General features: G+C 42.8%; 1 protein-coding gene across 1 annotated transcript in view; it reads right to left on the reverse strand.

The window, feature by feature from the left end:
- Positions 1 to 5,752: 5,752 nt before the first annotated feature.
- Positions 5,753 to 20,210, reverse strand: part of LOC115189701 (thyrotropin-releasing hormone-degrading ectoenzyme-like) — a 111,716-nt gene continuing 97,258 nt past the window's right edge. Inside the window, exons 10-12 of the mRNA XM_029748241.1 lie at positions 16,143 to 16,283; positions 14,780 to 14,861; positions 5,753 to 7,510 (exon numbers count right to left, since the gene is read on the reverse strand). Coding sequence (XP_029604101.1) covers positions 7,367 to 7,510; positions 14,780 to 14,861; positions 16,143 to 16,283 — 367 coding nt within the window. The 3' untranslated portion in view covers positions 5,753 to 7,366. The remainder of the gene's footprint in view (positions 7,511 to 14,779; positions 14,862 to 16,142; positions 16,284 to 20,210) is intronic.

Consider the following 20,210-nt stretch of genomic DNA (forward strand, 5'->3'; position numbering starts at 1 on the left):
GGAGATAGACTCTCTGTGTGATGTTAGGAGATACTGGGTATTGGTAGCAGAGAGATATACTCTCTGTGTGATGTTAGGAGATACTGGGTAGTGGTAGCAGAGAGATATACTCTCTGTGTGATGTTAGGAGATACTGGGTAGTGGTAGCAGAGAGATATACTCTCTGTGGGATGTTAGGAGATACTGGGTATTGGTAGCAGGGAGATACACTCTCTGTGGGATGTTAGGAGATACTGGGTAGTGGTAGCAGGGAGATACACTCTCTGTGTGATGTTAGGAGATACTGGGTAGTGGTAGCAGGGAGATACACTCTCTGTGTGATGTTAGGAGATACTGGGTAGTGGTAGCAGGGAGATATACTCTCTGTAATATGTTAGGAGATTCTGGGTATTGGTAGCAGGGAGATAAACTCTCTGTAATATGTTAGGAGATACTGGGTATTGGTAGCAGAGAGATAAACTCTCTGTGTGATGTTAGGAGATACTGGGTAGTGGTAGCAGGGAGATAAACTCTCTGTGTGATGTTAGGAGATACTGGGTAGTGGTAGCAGGGAGATACACTCTCTGTGTGATGTTATGAGATACTGGGTATTGGTAGCAGAGAGATAAACTCTCTGTAATATGTTAGGAGATTCTGGGTAGTTGTAGGAGGGAGATAAACTCTCTATGTGATGTTAGGAGATACTGGGTAGTGGTAGGAGGGAGATTCACTCTGTAATGTGTTAAGAGATAGTGGCTATTGGTAGGAGGGAGATTCACTCTGTAATATATTAGGAGATACTGGGTATTGGTAGCAGGGAGATTCACTCTCTGTAATATTTTAGGAGATACTGGGTATTGGTAGCAGGGAGATAAACTCTCTATGTGATGTTAGGAGATACTGGGTAGTGGTAGGAGGGAGATTCACTCTGTAATGTGTTAGGAAATACTGGGTATTGGTAGGAGGGTGATACACTTTGTGTGATGTTAATAAGAGATAGTGGGTAGTGGTAGGAGGGAGATTCACTCTGTAATGTGTTAAGAGATAGTGGCTATTGGTAGGAGGGAGATTCACTCTGTAATATGTTAGGAGATACTGGGTATTGGTAGCAGGGAGATTCACTCTGTAATGTGTTAAGAGATAGTGGGTAGTGGTAGGAGGGAGATAAACTTTGTGTGATGTTAATAAGAGATAGTGGGTAGTGGTAGGAGGGAGATAAACTCTCTGTATGATGAATGGCTCTTTATACGGGGCTAACCGATTCCAACCTGAGTTAAGTGTGGGTAAATGGAACGTAAATCACTTTTTATGCACTTTTCTCTCTATGTATATTCTGACCATGAATTTAAGCATGAGAATAGCATGCTATTAACCCGCTATTCATTTGGGGTGGAGATCAAAGAATTGAAGATTTTATGGAGCTGTATTCTGACTTTCACTTAATTCCCTCATAATTCCACCACCTTTACGCACCAGGAACCCATGAATAAGGTTAAGCGAACCTGCCAGTTCCAAGTGGAAAAATAATCTACTTTATTTTTGTCCGATAGAAATAACAGCATTCTGGGGCCTCCCAAGCGGCACAGCGGTCTAAAGCACTGCATCGCAGTGCTAGAGGAGTCACAACAGAACTGGGTTCGATCCTAGGCTGTGTCACAACCGGCCGTGATCGGGAGTCCCATAAGGCGGCGCACAATTGGCCCAGCGTCGTCCGGGTTAGGGAAGGATTTTGCCTGGGGGGGTTTAGTTGGCTCATCACGCTCTAGCGACTCCTTGTGGCTGGCCAGGGACCTGCAGGCTGACAGCGTCATCAGTTGAACGATGTTTCCTCTGACACATTGGTGCGGCTGGCTTCCAGGTTAAGCAGGCCGATGTTAAGAAGTGCGGTTTGTGCGGGTCATATTTAGGAGGACTCATGACTCGACCTTCGTCTCCACAGCCCGTTGTGGAGTTGCAGCGATGACACAAGATCGAAAAAGGGGGGTAAAAACTAAACATTCTCTATCCACTGTAATTTACAAAAGGATGAGAGCTATTGATAAGATCCGTATAAATGAGTAATCAGTTTAGAGAAGGGGATTGTAAATACAGATACTAACTGTTTTAGATACATTTTCCTTATAATCCCTGGAGACAAATGTGAAACCAGCCATATGGAAGCAAACTGAAAATCATGTCAACAGGACATGTATTGCGGCCCCTTTTCCACAGTGAAGTAGGCTATTAATAGCTGTGCCGTTATTCAGAATTGTAATTGTGAGCCTCATCAACTGCGTGGATGAAATTGAGACTGAAGCTATAGGCTCCTGTAGGGCTGAACCTGCCCAGATGATGTATGAGCTTTAGAATGTATATATATATGCCCACAGCTTTTTTCTACGTTTTTATTTCACAATTTGTATCATGTTAAATATTAGCCACTATCAGCAGCCACAGTCAGTCGTACCCACATCCCGGACGTTTATAACCGTCACTTTAGTGTTCGTTTTCCTTCATTTGTAGCTTTACATGTTGCATCGTTTCATTCACCTTTGTTTCCTCCGTCAGTGTCGTTGTTCCTGAGAGTCGCGAGCATTACTGGATCATATTAGGCTAACGATGGGCAATAATGTAGGACGTGTAGCCTATTGAAATCATTATGGAACTCAGACCACACACAGCAGGTTAAACCTGGAGCCTGGCTCACGGTTCACCACGACTGGACCGTTGTCATGCGGCGCCAGGATTAGTGAGAATCAGGATTTATAGGACTATTAACCCATTTTGCACACTTTTTTCCACTTTCCAATATTTCATGGATTAAACTTGAATATTAGATTTTGTGCGGCTGTATTTACCCCCCGACAAATGACATGCTAATTAGCTGCTAATGTGGCTATCGTAAAGGACTACAAATACCATGATGATCTGGACCAGACTGCTGAATGGAGGCAAAGCCAACTGACATTTACTCCTGAGGTACTGACCTGTTGCACCCTCTACAACCACTGTGATTCTTATTTGATCCTGCTGGTCATCTATGAACGTTTGGATTTATAATCTCCACCCAGCACAGCCAGAAGAGGACTGGCCACCCCCAGCTTTCTTCCTAAATTCCTGTTTCTAGGGAGTTTCTCCTAGCCACCGTACTTCTACATCTGCATTGCTTGCTTTTTGGGGTTTTAGGCTGGTTTTCTGTATAGCACTTTGTGACATCTGCTGATGTAAATAAGGTATTTCTCTTTTATTGTAAATTCATACATTTTCCAAAAAATTATAGAAAAGTGTTTTTGCTTTGACATTATGGGGTACTGTGTGTAGACTGATGAGGATTTTTTATTTATTTAATCAATTTTAGAATACGGCTGTAACGTAACAAAATTAATTGCACGGTATTTGACCTATACAGACATACACCAGTTTGCATCTATTCTAGTCTTACTTCTTATTCCGGCTTAGGGAATTTATGCCTTTCCTACACATGCCTTTCCTATGCTCTTCTTAGCACTGTAGTTGGTATAGAGCCCCACAGTGGAGGTGTCATAATACCCACAAAACCTGGTGGTCAAACAGGGAAATGGTTCCAATAGTTTTTACACCCTTAATTTCTCTTTATAGGGGATTTTAGAAACACTTCAAATAAGGGCTGTGTGGTGTTTTAATAAACATGTAAATCTCTTAGATTCAAAAATGCTAATTAGCATCAAAGTAGACATCTTGCAAAACTACAAATCCCTGCAAGCTCCTGCATGTCATCTCTAGCAGACACCTTTACTAACAGGTATTTTGTCCATTTAAAACTTACACAAGACAGTTCACAAAATTGTCAATTTAAAGAAATGTAGCCAATTTATGAATTCCTATATTTAGCTAACATTAGATAGTTAATCCAGAGATTATTTCAATCAGTCAAATGCATTTATAAAACCCTTTTTACATAAGTCTTCAGACCCATTGCTATGAGACTCGAAATTGAGCTCAGGTGCATTCTGTTTCCATTGATCATCCTTGAGATGTTTCTACAACTTGATTGGAGTCCACCTGTGGTAAATTCAATTGATTGGACATGATTTGGAAAGGGCACACACCTGTCTATATAAGTCACACAGTTGACAGTGCATCCCAGAGCAAAAACCAACCCATAAGGTCGAAGGAATTGTCCGTAGAGTTCCAAGACAGGAATGTCTTGAGGCACAGATCTGGGGAAGGGTACCAAAACATTTCTGCAGCATTGAAGGTCCCCAAAAACACAGCGGCCTCCACCATTCTTAGATGGAAGAAGTTTGGAACCACCAAGACTCTTCCTAGAGCTGGCCGTCCGGCCAAACTGAGCAATCGGGGGAGAAGGGCCTTAGTCAGGGAGGTGACCAAGAACATGATGGTCACTCTGATGGAGTTCCAGAGTTTCTCTGTGGAGATGGGAGAACCTTCCAGAAGGACAACCATCTCTGCAGAACTCCACCAATCCGGCATTTAAGGTAGAGTGGCAAGACGGAAGCAACTCCTCAGTAAAAGGCACATGACAGCCCACTTAGAGTTTGCCAAAAGGCACCTAAAGGACTCTCAGACCATGAGAAACAATTTTCTCAGGTCTAATGACATTAAGATTAACTCTTTGACCTGAATGCCAAGCGCCACGTCTTGAGGAAACCTGGCACCATCCCTACGGTGAATCATGGTGGTGGCAGCATCATGCTGTGGGGATTATTTTCAGCAGCAGGGACTGGGAGACTAGTCGTGATCGAGGGAAAGATGAACTGAGCAAAGTACAAAGAGATCCTTGATGAAAACCTGCTCCTAAGCGCTCAAGACTTCAGACTGGGGCGAAGGTTGACCTTCCAACAGGACAACGACCCTAAGCACACAGCCAAGACAATGCAGGAGTGGCTTCGGGACAAGCCTCTGAATGTCCTTGAGTGAAAATAGCTGTGCAGCGACGCTCCCCATCCAACCTGACAGAGCTTGAGAGGATCTGCAGAGAAGAATTGGAGGAACTCCCCAAATACAGGTGTGACAGGCTTTTAGCGTCATACCCAAGAAGAATCCAGGCTGTAATCACTGCCAAATGTGCTTCAACAAAGTACTGATTAAGGGTCTGAATACTTATGTAAATGTTATATTTCCATTTTTATTTTTAATACATTGTATAATTAACAGTTTTTGCTGTGTATTTATGGGGTATTGTGTGTAGATTGATGAGAAAAGCCCTTACTTGAATCATTTTCAGAATAAGGCTGTAACGTAACAAAATGTGGAAAAATTCAAGGGGTCTGAATACTTTCCCGAATGCAACTGTATTTCTAAATTACCTTAACAGACTTCATTTTGGGAAAACAAATACGCCTTAATAATATTGGATTACATAGAGAAAGCATTATACTAATACATTCTACAAGATGACAGAGTAAGGCAAGTACTGAATGACAAATAAACCTGCACGAATCATGAAAAATACATCTAAATATATCATCTTCATCTTAAATTTAGCACTGTAAATGTAATTTAATTTACCACTCGAAGCTCTGTTGTCCATTGCAGATTGTATGACAATCAATACCTTTATGAATCTAGTTGATGATCTATAAAATATACTGTATGGCTGACTTCAGCAAGTCAAAGGACCAACACTTTCCTTTTTGTTCCTTGAGAATTGGTCCATCAAGAGAAAATGGAAATGTAGTGGAGTTAGCTGCATAGCAAACACAAACTGTCTCTGTCTCTCTCTCGCTCTGTATCTTTCTCTCTGTCTCTCTATCTCTCTGTCTCTCACAAATAATGACACAGTCAGGCAGTGTTGCATTACTGTACAAAATAATTTATTTGTCAGCGTTAAAATCCCATTGCTGCTCTGCTCAAAACACAGAACAATATTGTCCCTCAATTAGAAAAAAAAAGCTTTTTTTAATACATCAAAACACAACAAGAAAGGAAAAGATGGTGAAGGGCTGCAACTGTTTTCTTCTTGAGGTCTATAGTATCAAGGATTAGCCAAAGAGGATATAAATAGCACTGACTTTTACACAGAAAATAAGAGCAATGCATTCCCCAGTAAACCCAATGGGGATTTGCTCTACCAGCCAAGTGTCAACAGTAAAAACTCATTATTATGTTCTATTCTTCATGAAACGAGTCCACAGAGTATATCCAGCTAGCTGTTAGCATCGGCCTGTTAAGTTTACTGGGCTTTGCAGGGTAGCAACAAAACGAGTAATATCTGTCAGGAATATTGGTGCATATTTCCTCTGCGTTTGCTTAAACACGGTTTCTGAGTGAAACTTTTTATGATGTAATTAGCGGCACATGAAAACCAAAGCATGGCGTTTGACCATAACAACGTAAGTTTCTACATGTCATCATTACTACACCATGGCTCACACAGGCTGTGTCCACTGGCTCTCAGTCCATCAGCAACGTGGACCATTTACACACTAAATATCAACCGCGACTCACAACAGTTTTATCTTCACTCAAACACCAAGACGGTATAATCCAAGGACACTCCAGTGCAATCAGCAAATATAAATGATGTTCTTAACGATAATCGATCAATAATCAATAGTGACTCCTTCGGGTTATGGGGAGTCACCTTGTTCCTGCTCCCAACCTGCCTCCTGGGTTCTGCAGAGTCCCCCTGGCTTAATGTCATTTAGGGAAACCCTGTTGGATGAGGAAGGAGGATACGTTATTATGAAACACATCAAGCACAACAATGAACATCACTTTAGCCGCCAGGTCCCCCGTCTAAATGTTCCAGACGTCACAAAGTCCACCTCAGTATGGCTCAAAAGAGAAGGTTAAGGTCCAAACCATTTAGGTACACATATTATTTTATTACGTTATAATTCTTATTTGCTTTTGTCCCAATCAAAATAATGATTGTCATCATTGAAAAAAATTATAATACTTGTGCTTGTCACAGTTGTATCATATTGCCGCCAGGTCCTCTTCCTGTGCCTCTTGTAGCTCGTTTGTCTTTCTCCTCATAGGCTACTAAGAGTTGACTGGAGGTTCAAAGGTCATTGAAAAGGTCACATGGGTCAGCTTAGTGGAAAACCAATCAGAGGAGGGGTGAAAACCATGCGTTGAAAAAGAAAACTGTCACTGGAGATGAATGCCACCATGCAATATTTATACCTAATCAAATCCACCTTCGAGGGTCGGTCAGACTAAGGTCATCTGAGCCAATCGCATCGTCCGTCTTCACTGTTCCCTCTCTCTCCGGTTTGCCAGTGACTCTCTCATCAAGTTTTTGGGGGGAGGTGGGGAAATGTCTTATTTTGCAATTCAAATTAACATATTCATGTTGAAACAGTTTTTTTCTCATATTTTTTTTCTCCGCCCGATGTTGTTGGGTCTGTAATAGTTTCAGAGAGATACCATGCTTGGGCTGAACCCTGTTGGCTGTGTGTTAACCGTTGGGAGACTTCCTTAGCCACTGGAAGATCTGGCGTTCGTAGAGACTGTGCCATCTCACGTTGGCCTCCACGATCTCCACGGCCCGGGCCAACGCTGGCCCCGCTCCACCTCCACTGATCTGGATAAACTCCTTCAGCTGAAGAAGGTAACAGACAGACACAGACAATCATCAACAATCATCAAGCATACCTGTTGGAAAGGATACTGTGTGTATTTAGTGTCTAGGTACTCTAGACAGGTTTAAAGTGCCTTCTGGCACAGGGCAATAACTCAAACGTTAGACCCATCTTCATATAAAACAAAGCTGTAGAGGGGAAGAATTCAGACCAGAGTTACGGGCACGTAAATGTAACTTTATTTCCTTTTCATGCGCTTTTCTCTCTGCGTGTATTCTGACCTTGAATTTCTGCATTGGGGGAAAGGTACACGTTTGGGGTGGAGAGGAAAGAAACTTAGACGTGCTGGAGGTGTGTCTTCAGATACGCCGTATTCTGACCTTGACTTAATTCCCTCATAATTCCACCATCTTTAAAACGCAAGGAAAACGATCAATAAGGTCGAACAACCTGTCGGTTCCAAGTGAGAAAAAAACCCAGCCACTTTATTCTGTAGCCTACATTTGATCTCATTCCATCACGACATCATCGTTAATTGACGTCTCTTTATTCTGTCACGTCAGTGTGGTTGTTCCTGAGGGTCGCTAGCAATGGTGGATCACATTAAACGGATTACAAGTTGTCCAATAATTTGGGACATGTAGCCTATTTTAATCATTATGGAAGTGAACAACAGCAGGTTAAACCTGGAGCCTGGCATACCAGTTCCATGATTACTGAGGGTAGATTTATAGACTACTGTTCAACTCCTATTGCTCACTTTCCTGTAGTTTTTAGGTTCATCAATGTATTTTATGCGTAAAGGCTCTCCAACCCTGTTTATGTTTGATTCATTTATACTTTCCTAACCCTAAATAATCTACAACATCTGATTATTTATACATTTACCAATTGGTGCTGGAAAGGAGAGGAACATGTGTGTATTCACAGTAGATGGTATTCTTCCATCCCTATTCTGAACCTGTTCTCTTCATGTATATATTCTGTCAAGAAGATTCTGATTTAAAGAGACAGCACCAGATAAATGTACTGAAAACCCTACTGAATGACAACTTCATATGAAAATATTTTGGCCAGCATATGAGAGGGTTTTCAGCTGTTGAATTAAATGTATTCAGTCCCCGCAAGGGAGCCACACCTGCAAAGTCAGTTAAGCACCTGCATATGGTAAGTCTGAATACCAACTACTGAGAAGTGCTTCAATCAAAAACACGTAAAAAAGGAATAGATCTTCACCTCCCGAGTGGCGCAGAGTTCTGAAGCATCGCAAAGCAGTGTGCTAGAGGCGTCACTACAGACACGGGTTCGATCCCAGGATGTGTCGCAGCCAGCCGCGACTGGGAGACCAATAAGGCGGCAGAGAATTGGCCCAGCGTTGTCCGGGTAAGGGGAGGGTTTGGGTGGTCGGGATGTCCTTGTCCCATCGCGTTCTGTGGCGGGCTGGGTTGCATGCATGCTGACACGGTCGCCAGGTGTATGATGTTTTCCTCCGACACATTGGTGCGGCTGGCTTCTGGGTTTAGCAGCGCAGTGTGTCAACAAGCGGCTTATCAGGGCTGTGTTTTGGAGGACGCGTGGCTCTCGACCTTCGCTTCTCCCGAGTCCGTACGGGAATTGGAGCGATGGGACAAGACTGTAACTACCAGTTGGAGAAAAAAGGTAAATAAAATGTAAATAAAGCAATAGATTTCCTACGTATGAATCTGAGCCTAGCTGAATAGATAAACGTCATTTGCTGTGAATTATTACATTGGAAGATAACAGAGACTCTTGTGGTCATTAGAGAATAAAATAATGTTTAAGGAGGAAGACAGAATATCTCTGGTCCAGAGAGGGTGGTGGCGGTCATGAAATGTTGTCAGCCGGTTACTGTCTCACGGAAACGGAGGGCTAATTAACATAAACCGTTCAGCATCTCCAGGCCTCCTCCTATACAAGCAGCACACAAGCAGTTGATGCAGACCTTAGGAACATCTACATTTAAAAAAGTCTAATAAATCAACTGAATATACATCACAATAACTCCATTATTTTAAACAGGTCTTAAAGAAACATTATGGTATGAAGAAACTGTATTTCAGAAGAACAGAATATGAGTTGACCTACTGTATGTTATCTGGCTATTCACCATGATATAGACTGTAGATTTGTTCATTCAGCTGACTAGATACTGTATGTTATCTGGCTATGATATAGACTGTAGACTTGTTCATTCAGCTGACTAGATACTGTATGTTATCTGGCTATGATATAGACTGTAGACTTATTCATTCAGCTGACTAGATACTGTATGTTATCTGGCTATGATATAGACTGTAGACTTGTTCATTCAGCTGACTAGATACTGTATGTTATCTGGCTATTCACCATGATATAGACTGTAGATTTGTTCATTCAGCTGACTAGATACTGTATGTTATCTGGCTATGATATAGACTGTAGACTTGTTCATTCAGCTGACTAGATACTGTATGTTATCTGGCTATGATATAGACTGTAGACTTATTCATTCAGCTGACTAGATACTGTATGTTATCTGGCTATGATATAGACTGTAGGCTTGTTCATTCAGGCTATGATATAGACTGTAGGCTTGTTCATTCAGGAGACATTTTTATATGATTTTATAGTAAGAAGAATATAATTGAACTTAGCTGAATAAAATGGAAATATATTTTTCACATTCTGGAGCGAGATTGGGCATATGATGTTGAGCGTAGAAGTGATCATTTGAAACAGGTCCTATATGCTAGATTTAGAGTTATTTGGCAACTTTAGTTGTGAACAATACAAACCTTAGAATGTGTTAGAAATTAAAACATTTATGGGCTGCATGATGTTACTATTGGCTATCGATGATTTGAAAAAGTCGCCAAAAAACCTTGTGTTCTTTCCCTTGCCTCTCGTCATTCTCATCAAGTGATCATACAGTGCATTCAGGCAGGACAAGGCAGTTAATCCACTGTTCCCGGGTAGGCCGTCATTGTAAATAAGAATGTGTTCTTAGCTGACTTGCCTAGTTAAATAAAGGTTAAATTAAAAAAAATATCAAAAAAATAAGTATTCAGACACCTTGACTTTTTCTACATTTTCTTACGTTACAGCCTTATTCTAAAATTGATACAATCATTTATTTTCTCTCATCAATCTACACACAATACCCCATAATGAAAAAGCGAAAACAGGTTTATTGAAATTTTACTTATTTACATAAGTATTCATACCCTTTTTTATGAGACTAGAAATTGGTCATCCTTCAGATGTTTCTACAACTTGATTGGAGTCCATCAGTGGTCAACTAAATTGATTGGACATGATTTGGAAAAGCACACACCTGTCTACATAAGGTCCCACAGTTGACAGTACATGTCAGAGCAAAAATCAAGACATGAGGTCGAAGGAATTGTCCGTAGAGCTCCGAGACAGGATTGTGTCGAGGCACAGATCTGGGGAAGGGTACCAAAACATTTCTCCATCATTCTTAAATGCGGAACCACCAATTAGGCCTTTATGGTAGAGTGGCCAGACAGAAGCCACTCCTCAGTAAAAGGCTCATGACAGCCCGCTTGGAGTTTGCCAAAAGGCACCTAAAGACTCTCAGACCATGAGAAACAAGATTCTCTGGTCTGATGAAACCGAGATTGAACTCGTTGGCCTGAATGCCAAGTGTCACGTCTGGAGGAAACCTGGCACCATCCCTACGGTGAAGCATGGTGGTGGCAGCATCATGCTGTGGGGATGTTTTTCAGCGGCTGGGACTGGGAGACTAGTCAGGATCTAGGGAAAGATGAACGGAGCAAAGTACAAAGAGATCCTTGATGAAAACCTGCTCCAGAGCGCTCATGACCTCAGACTGGGGCGAAGGTTGACCTTCCAACAGGACAACGACCCTAAGCACACAGCCACACAGGAGTGGCTTCAGGGCAAGTTTCTGAATGTCCTTTAGTGGCCCAGCCAGAGCCCGGACTTGAACCCAATCAAACATCTCTGGAGAGACCTGAAAATAGCTTTGCAGCGACGCTCCCCATCCAACCTGACAGAGCTTTGGAGGATCTGCAGAGAAAAATAGGAGAAACTCCCCAAATACAGGTGTGCCAAGCTTGTAGCGTCATACCCAAGAAGACTCAAGGCTGTAATTGCTGCCAAAGGTGCTTCAACAAAGTACTGAGTAAAGTGTCTGAACACTTATTTTTTGCAAACAATTCTACAAACCTGTTTTTGCTTTGTCATTATGGGGCATTGTGTGTAGATTGACGGGAAAAAACATTTAATACATTTAAAAATAAGTCTGTAACATAACAATGTGGAAAAATTCAAGGGGTCTGAATACTTTCCCGAATGCAACTGTATTTTCACCCATCAGACTATTCTCAATTTAATCTTGTCTTTACTAATATGTACAATTAGTTTAGATTTAGAATGGCCCAATATCAAATGGAACAGGAGAAAGACAAAAAAATGGGCTCTCAAACTCTGTTCCTGCATCTACCCAGTCCTCTGTATGCCATGGTCTCTCCAGCCCTGTTCCTGCATCTACCCAGTCCTCTGTATGCCATGGTCTCTCCAGCCCTGTTCCTGCATCTACCCAGTCCTCTGTATGCCATGGTCTCTCCAACCCTGTTCCTGCATCTACCCAGTCCTCTGTATGCCATGGTCTCTCCAGCCCTGTTCCTGCATCTACCCAGTCCTCTGTATGCCATGGTCTCTCCAACCCTGTTCCTGCATCTACCCAGTCCTCTGTATGCCATGGTCTCTCCAGCCCTTCATCTACCCAGTCCTCTGTATGCCATGGTCTCTCTAGCCCTGTTCCTGCATCTACCCAGTCCTCTGTATGCCATGGTCTCTCCAACCCTGTTCCTGCAGCTACCCAGTCCTCTGTATGCCATGGTCTCTCAAACTCTGTTCCTGCATCTACCCAGTCCTCTGTATGCCATGGTCTTTCCTAGCCTGTTCCTGCATCTACCCAGTCCTCTGTATGCCATGGTCTTTCCTAGCCTGTTCCTGCATCTACCCAGTCCTCTGTATGCCATGGTCTCTCCAGCCCTGTTCCTGCATCTACCCAGTCCTCTGTATGCCATGGTCTCTCCAACCCTGTTCCTGCATCTACCCAGTCCTCTGTATGCCATGGTCTCTCCAACCCTGTTCCTGCATCTACCCAGTCCTCTGTATGCCATGGTCTCTCCAACCCTGTTCCTGCATCTACCCAGTCCTCTGTATGCCATGGTCTCTCCAGCCCTGTTCCTGCATCTACCCAGTCCTCTGTATGCCATGGTCTCTCCAGCCCTGTTCCTGCATCTACCCAGTCCTCTGTATGCCATGGTCTCTCCAACCCTGTTCCTGCATCTACCCAGTCCTCTGTATGCCATGGTCTCTCCAACCCTGTTCCTGCATCTACCCAGTCCTCTGTATGCCATGGTCTCTCAAACTCTGTTCCTGCAGCTACCCAGTCCTCTGTATGTCATGGTCTCTCCAACCCTGTTCCTGCATCTACCCAGTCCTCTGTATGCCATGGTCTCTCAAACTCTGTTCCTGCAGCTACCCAGTCCTCTGTATGCCATGGTCTCTCCAGCCCTGTTCCTGCATCTACCCAGTCCTCTGTATGCCATGGTCTCTCCAACCCTGTTCCTGCATCTACCCAGTCCTCTGTATGCCATGGTCTCTCCAACCCTGTTCCTGCATCTACCCAGTCCTCTGTATGCCATGGTCTCTCAAACTCTGTTCCTGCAGCTACCCAGTCCTCTGTATGTCATGGTCTCTCCAGCCCTGTTCCTGCAGCTACCCAGTCCTCTGTATGCCATGGTCTTTCCTACCCTGTTCCTGCATCTACCCAGTCCTCTGTATGCCATGGTCTCTCAAACTCTGTTCCTGCATCTACCCAGTCCTCTGTATGCCATGGTCTCTCTAGCCCTGTTCCTGCAGCTACCCAGTCCTCTGTATGCCATGGTCTATCCTACCCTGTTCCTGCATCTACCCAGTCCTCTGTATGCCATGGTCTCTCCAGCCCTGTTCCTGCAGCTACCCAGTCCTCTGTATGCCATGGTCTCTCAAACTCTGTTCCTGCATCTACCCAGTCCTCTGTATGTCATGGTCTCTCCAGCCCTGTTCCTGCAGCTACCCAGTCCTCTGTATGCCATGGTCTTTCCTACCCTGTTCCTGCATCTACCCAGTCCTCTGTATGCCATGGTCTCTCCAACCCTGTTCCTGCATCTACCCAGTCCTCTGTATGCCATGGTTTCTCCAGCCCTGTTCCTGCAGCTACCCAGAGCTTAATTTGAGAAACCAAGTGAAATCTGTATCGGGAACATCGACAGTAATATGTCTTCACAACAAAACATATTTCATTAAACTGTTGACAGCCCGTCTCTCTGCGTGCTGGAGAAAGGAATGAAGAAGAGAGAGGAGGAGATGGAAATGCACAGTGGTGAGATATTCTGAAGCTAAAAGGTAATGTGTCAGCCATTACTTATGAAAATATAAAAAATTACCTATTACTAGGCTATTCAAAATCAAATACAAATCCCCTATAATTGTAGGCAAACTCTAAATGGCTTAATTTAGGCTAGATCAATTATGTACCAAAGATAACTTAACAAAAAAAAAGGTTTTTCTGCCATGTGTAATATGCAGTTGGCTATGTATTGTATAACAGCACAATCACTATTTTAATTTATGTTTTTTTTCAGTCTTGGGCTCATATATAGGTCTACTGTATCCATAAGCTGTAATATGCAGACGGGTGTTTTGAATTACTCCCAGACACAAAAACAAACAGGAAGTTTCTTTGAAGTTCAGAACTTCAGAAAAGCTTTTTAGCCAATTAGTGACTGCAGAGAACAAATAACAAGAAACTCGTACAGTATAAGCATCCCTTTAAGGTTTAGGTCTCTTCTCTATGGTTCTGTCAGTGGGATTACTGGACTGGTACTGATGCCCCCTGATCAGTGAGAAAAACACTATTACTTTCAAAAAGACTATTACTTTGGGGTGAGAAATAAAGGTATGCTTTTAGAAAACGTTGGAATTTAATGTAGACTCTGTACCAGACTGGCTCCATCAAATCAATGTTAAGACAATTTAACAGAGCAGGACGGATTAGAAAATGTTAAATACCTGTAATAATCATACTGCTTTTTAAAATGACAAAATCCCCAAGTTGGCATATATTAAGATTTCTTTCACATTTTTAATAGTGTCATTTACAATGTAGTTAAATGTAACATCATACAATAAGCCATCTGCCGTTTGTTACTGAAGACTGGGATACCTGAGTGAACCTTAAATAAACTTACCTCATTCAGCTCTGTCTCTGTGTTCAGGAATTCAGTCACCCCACTGATTAGCTTAGAATTCATGAATAAGGCCTCTCCGTACCTAAACATGGAGAGCAGAGTGTTGTGAAGAAAGGCTTTTACAAACACGGTTGTTCTATTCAGGCTTTGCTGAACACCGTCCCAAAGAGCTCTGGGGAAGATCAACAATCAAAAACGTAATTTTCATTCACTTCTACAGTATCTGGAATCTAGTTTGCATCAAGCATGTATCGTCTGAAACCACAACACAATACATGTAATGATACTCTACAAAATCCACAAGCACAGTACTGTATATGAATTTGGTAACAAATGGTTAAATAGATTAACTAGAAGGCAAAATAAGGACTGAATTATTCAAACATATGACATATAAGTAGAAATAATTTACTGTAAAATATATATGACATACATACGATACAATAATATCTACTTCATTGTCCATGTACATTTATATTCATTTTGAGAAGTCAGCCTACCAACACACAAACACTATACACTATAATAACACAGGAACACTATAATACATTACTATGGAAACACAGGAACACTATAATACATCACTATGGAAACACAGGGACACTACAATACATCACTATGGAAACGCTTGGACACTATAATACATCACTATGGAAACGCAGGGACACTATAATACATCACTATGGAAACGCAGGAACACTATAACACATCACTATGGAAACACAAGAACACTATAATACATCACTATGGAAACGCAGGAACACTATAATGCATCACTATGGAAATGCAGGAACACTATAATGCATCACTATGGAAATGCAGGAACACTATAATACATCACTATGGAAATGCAGGAACACTATAATACATCACTATGGAAACGCAGGAACACTATAATACATCACTATGGAAACACAAGAACACTATAATACATCACTATGGAAACGCAGGAACACTATAATGCATCACTATGGAAATGCAGGAACACTATAATGCATCACTATGGAAATGCAGGAACACTATAATACATCACTATGGAAATGCAGGAACACTATAATACATCACTATGGAAATGCAGGAACACTATAATACATCACTATGGAAACGCAGGAACACTATAATACATCACTATGGAAACACAGGAACACTATAATACATCACTATGGAAACACAGGAACACCATAATACATCATGATGGAAACACAGGAACACTATAATACATCACTACGGAAACACAGGAACATTAGTACACAAATCACACTACGGAAAACACAGGAACACTATAATACATCACTATGGCAACACAGGAACGTTAGTACAGAAGTCACACATATTACAGTCTCTGAGGCCTTGAATCTCTTACCGTGAATTCAAGATGTCCCACTTCTCCCTGAAGTACCTCCAGGCTAAGTGTCTTCCATGCGGGTTCCGTCCCACGTGGATGATGACATCGATGACATCTTGATCTGGGACCAAATCTGAGCTCAGAGAAAGATTCAGCAGCCTGGAGGATAAGAAGAAGAAGAACTGTGAATAAAAGAGTGTATATTATTGTCCTCATACAATATTTATTTAGGGAATCATCTTTACAATGGTACATCTGGTGTGAGTACAAAAAATGCAATAAGACATGGTCACCTCTTACTAAATTCAGAAGTTTAAAGTACTCTTTGGATGCTGTAGTCCAGCAGTAATCTGACTGATACAGTCTTTGGGTAATGTAGTCCAGCAGTAATCTGACTGATAAAGAATTTGGGTAATGTAGTCCAGCAGTAATCTGATTGATACAGTCTTTGGGTGCTGTAGTCCAGGAGTAATCTGACTGATAAAGAATTTGGGTAATGTAGTCCAGCAGTAATCTGACTGATAAAGTCTTTGGGTAATGTAGTCCAGCAGTAATCTGACTGATAAAGTCTTTGGGTGCTGTAGTCCAGCAGTAATCTGACTGATAAAGAATTTGGGTAATGTAGTCCAGCAGTAATCTGACTGATAAAGTCTTTGGGTAATGTAGTCCAGCAGTAATCTGACTGATAAAGTCTTTGGGTAATGTAGTCCAGCAGTAATCTGATTGATAAAGTCTTCTGGCAGTGAAAGTCAGGCCGTAGAGCTTTCAACATCAGTATCAACATCCAGTGTGAGAACAAGATTCCTGGCCTGGCTGAGGTGCTTCTGTGAAGTCAAGTGATCCACTTCTGCTATTAAACTAGTAAATAAAGAGACACATTAAGACAGACTCAGTCTGGAGGAGAACGTAGAAATAGAAACACATTAAGACAGACTCAGTCTGGAGGAGAACGTAGAAATAGAAACACATTAAGACAGACTCAGTCTGGAGGAGAACGTAGAAATAGAAACACATTAAGACAGACTCAGTCTGGAGGAGAACGTAGAAATATAAACACATTAAGACAGACTCAGTCTAGAGGAGAACGTAGAAATAGAAACACATTAAGACAGACTCAGTCTAGAGGAGAACGTAGAAATAGAAACACATTAAGACAGACTCAGTCTGGAGGAGAACGTAGAAATAGAAACACATTAAGACAGACTCAGTCTGGAGGAGAACGTAGAAATAGAAACACATTAAGACAGACTCAGTCTGGAGGAGAACGTAGAAATAGAAACACATTAAGACAGACTCAGTCTAGAGGAGAACGTTGAAATAGAAACACATTAAGACAGACTCAGTCTGAAGGAGAACGTAGAAATAGAAACACATTAAGACAGACTCAGTCTAGAGGAGAATGTTTAAATTCAATGACCAAAAAGCCAATTTTAATACTATGTATCAGCAGCCTCAGAAAGTATGAAGCTGATGAGACCGTATCAAATGTAGATATAGCCGGTTATGCAAATGAGACGAAAATGTCAAGCAGGCAACAAAAACGATATTACAGAAAAAGACACCGCCACGGTATATACGTTTCCAATTTGCATTTCCATGCAGGGGGGGTAACCGCAGCTTTTGTTCTGATATATCTGCTGTTTCTCTTCACCATTTTACTCTGGGTTCTTGAAGTGATAGAATGATGAAGCTTTATACCTCAACCAACGGGCTTGTGCAACAGACTTCTAAAAGACCAAGACATTTGTTTAGAGGAAGAGCAATTTCCTCCGTATTCAATCACTCAACATACTCTATGTGAGAGCTCCAGTCTTCAGTAATCAATCTAATGCTTAGGGAACAGATACACTTCGAAGTGTGAAACCACACAGCAAATAGGGAGACGGTTCTCCTGTATCTGTCTGGTCAGCCGTTTTGGAGAGGGGACTCCTGTACCCGCCAGGTCAGCTGTTTGGGAGATGGGACTCCTGTACCCGCCAGGTCAGCCATTTGGGAGATGGGACTCCTGTACCCGCCAGGTCAGCCATTTGGGAGATGGGACTCCTGTACCCGCCTGGTCAGCCGTTTGGGAGATGGGTTTCCTGTACCCGCCAGGTCAGCCGTTTGGGAGATGGGTTTCCTGTATCCGCCTGGTCAGCCGTTTGGGAGACGAGTTTCCTGTATCCGCCTGGTCAGCCGTTTGGGAGACAGGTCTCCTGTACCCGCCTGGTCAGCTGTTTGGGAGATGGGACTCCTGTACCCGCCTGGTCAGCCATTTGGGAGACGGGTTTCCTGTATCCGCCTGGTCAGCCGTTTGGGAGATGGGTTTCCTGTACCCGCCAGGTCAGTCGTTTGGGAGACAGGTCTCCTGTATCCAATTATCATTCTACTCTGTTTCCTGATCTCACAGCTATTATGTGTAAATAACACAGAACACACTCTGTTTCCTGATCACACAGCTATTATGTGTAAATAACACAGAACACACTCTGTTTCCTGATCTCACAGCTATCATGTGTAAATAACACAGAACACACTCTGTTTCCTGATCACACAGCTATTATGTGTAAATAACACAGAACACATTCTGTTTCCTGATCTCACAGCTATCATGTGTAAATAACACAGAACACACCCTGTGTAGATGGAACATTATGTTCCTGTTATTTTCTCAACACTGATTTTTGAGCACATGTTGCAACACCATCCACAAATCCCCAGCAGCTCACACACCGCTACAGCAGAACTACAGAAAATAAAATGGCCCCCCACACAGGAAATGATTTCATCCATGAGTCTTCTGGGAGTGCAAAAAGGTCGCTGCCGGAGCTGTGTTGAGATTACCTCATTTTAGAGCAGGCTGAACATGGTCTATCAGGGAAGGTTTATCCAGCGCTGAGATCACATCATGCATTAATAAAAACATTGAGGAGAAGGATACAATTTAGTCCAAGGGTGCAGAGGAGACAGAAATCAATACTAAATGCAGGGCCCATCTATTCCAGCCCCAGAGCCTCAGAGCCTCAGTGCTGAGCGGGGTGCTGGAAGGCATATCCTGTCCAGTTTTCTTGTCTGTAGATGGAGTATCACTTACGTGCCTAAGATAACACCCTGCAAACACGCAAACAGGCACGGACGCACACACACACTGATCTAATCAAGGACATGGGTTTTATTGTCAACCTTCAGTAGTGCATGCGGTGTGAAATTCAAGTGTGCCTTAAAGCCTTAAATCATTGATTCTGAGAGAGACTACATTCCTGCTTCTACTAAACAGGGAATAGGGTGCCATTTGTGACTCAGCCTCGGTACATTGTAAAGTAAATGATTCACTCCATTCAATTAAGCCCCAAAGCTCCAGCAGCTTTATCCTCTGCTAGGTAGCTTCTTTCTGGTCCTGTGGTGCGTAACAGAGACATTCTTTTCCCCAGGTCTCACAGGGACAGGATCACAGCTGCTACACATGCTCTGCTTTTTATTCTGCCCTGTCTGGATTACAATGGTAGAGGGGTGAGAGGGCGCATTGGCAAGTGTCACACACACTCACACACACACACATGCACGAACGCATGCACACACACACTCGCACGCACGGACGCACGAATGCACACACACACACACACACACACACACACACACACACACACACACACACACACACACACACACACACACACACACACACACACACACGTACATACACACACACATATGTACATACACACACACACACATATATACACACACACATATACACACGCACACACACGCACACATATACACACACACACACACACACACACACACACACACACATACACACACGTACATACACACACACACGTACATACACACACATACGTACATACACACACACGCATGCATTGGGTGCATTGGCTGTTTATAGGCGTGTGGCATTTTAGCATTTTATTCAGCCTTGACACGCATTAGGAGAGGGGTGAAGGGTGTGGGGTGAGGGGTGAGGTGTGTGGGGTGAGGGGTGAGGGGTGTGGGGTGAGGGGTGTGGGGTGTGGGGTGAGGGGTGAGGGGTGAGGGGTGTGGGGTGTGGGGTGAGGGGTGTGGGGTGAGGGGTGTGGGGTGAGGGGT

Source organism: Salmo trutta, unplaced genomic scaffold (assembly GCF_901001165.1).
Source record: "Salmo trutta unplaced genomic scaffold, fSalTru1.1, whole genome shotgun sequence".
NCBI lineage: Eukaryota > Metazoa > Chordata > Actinopteri > Salmoniformes > Salmonidae > Salmo > Salmo trutta.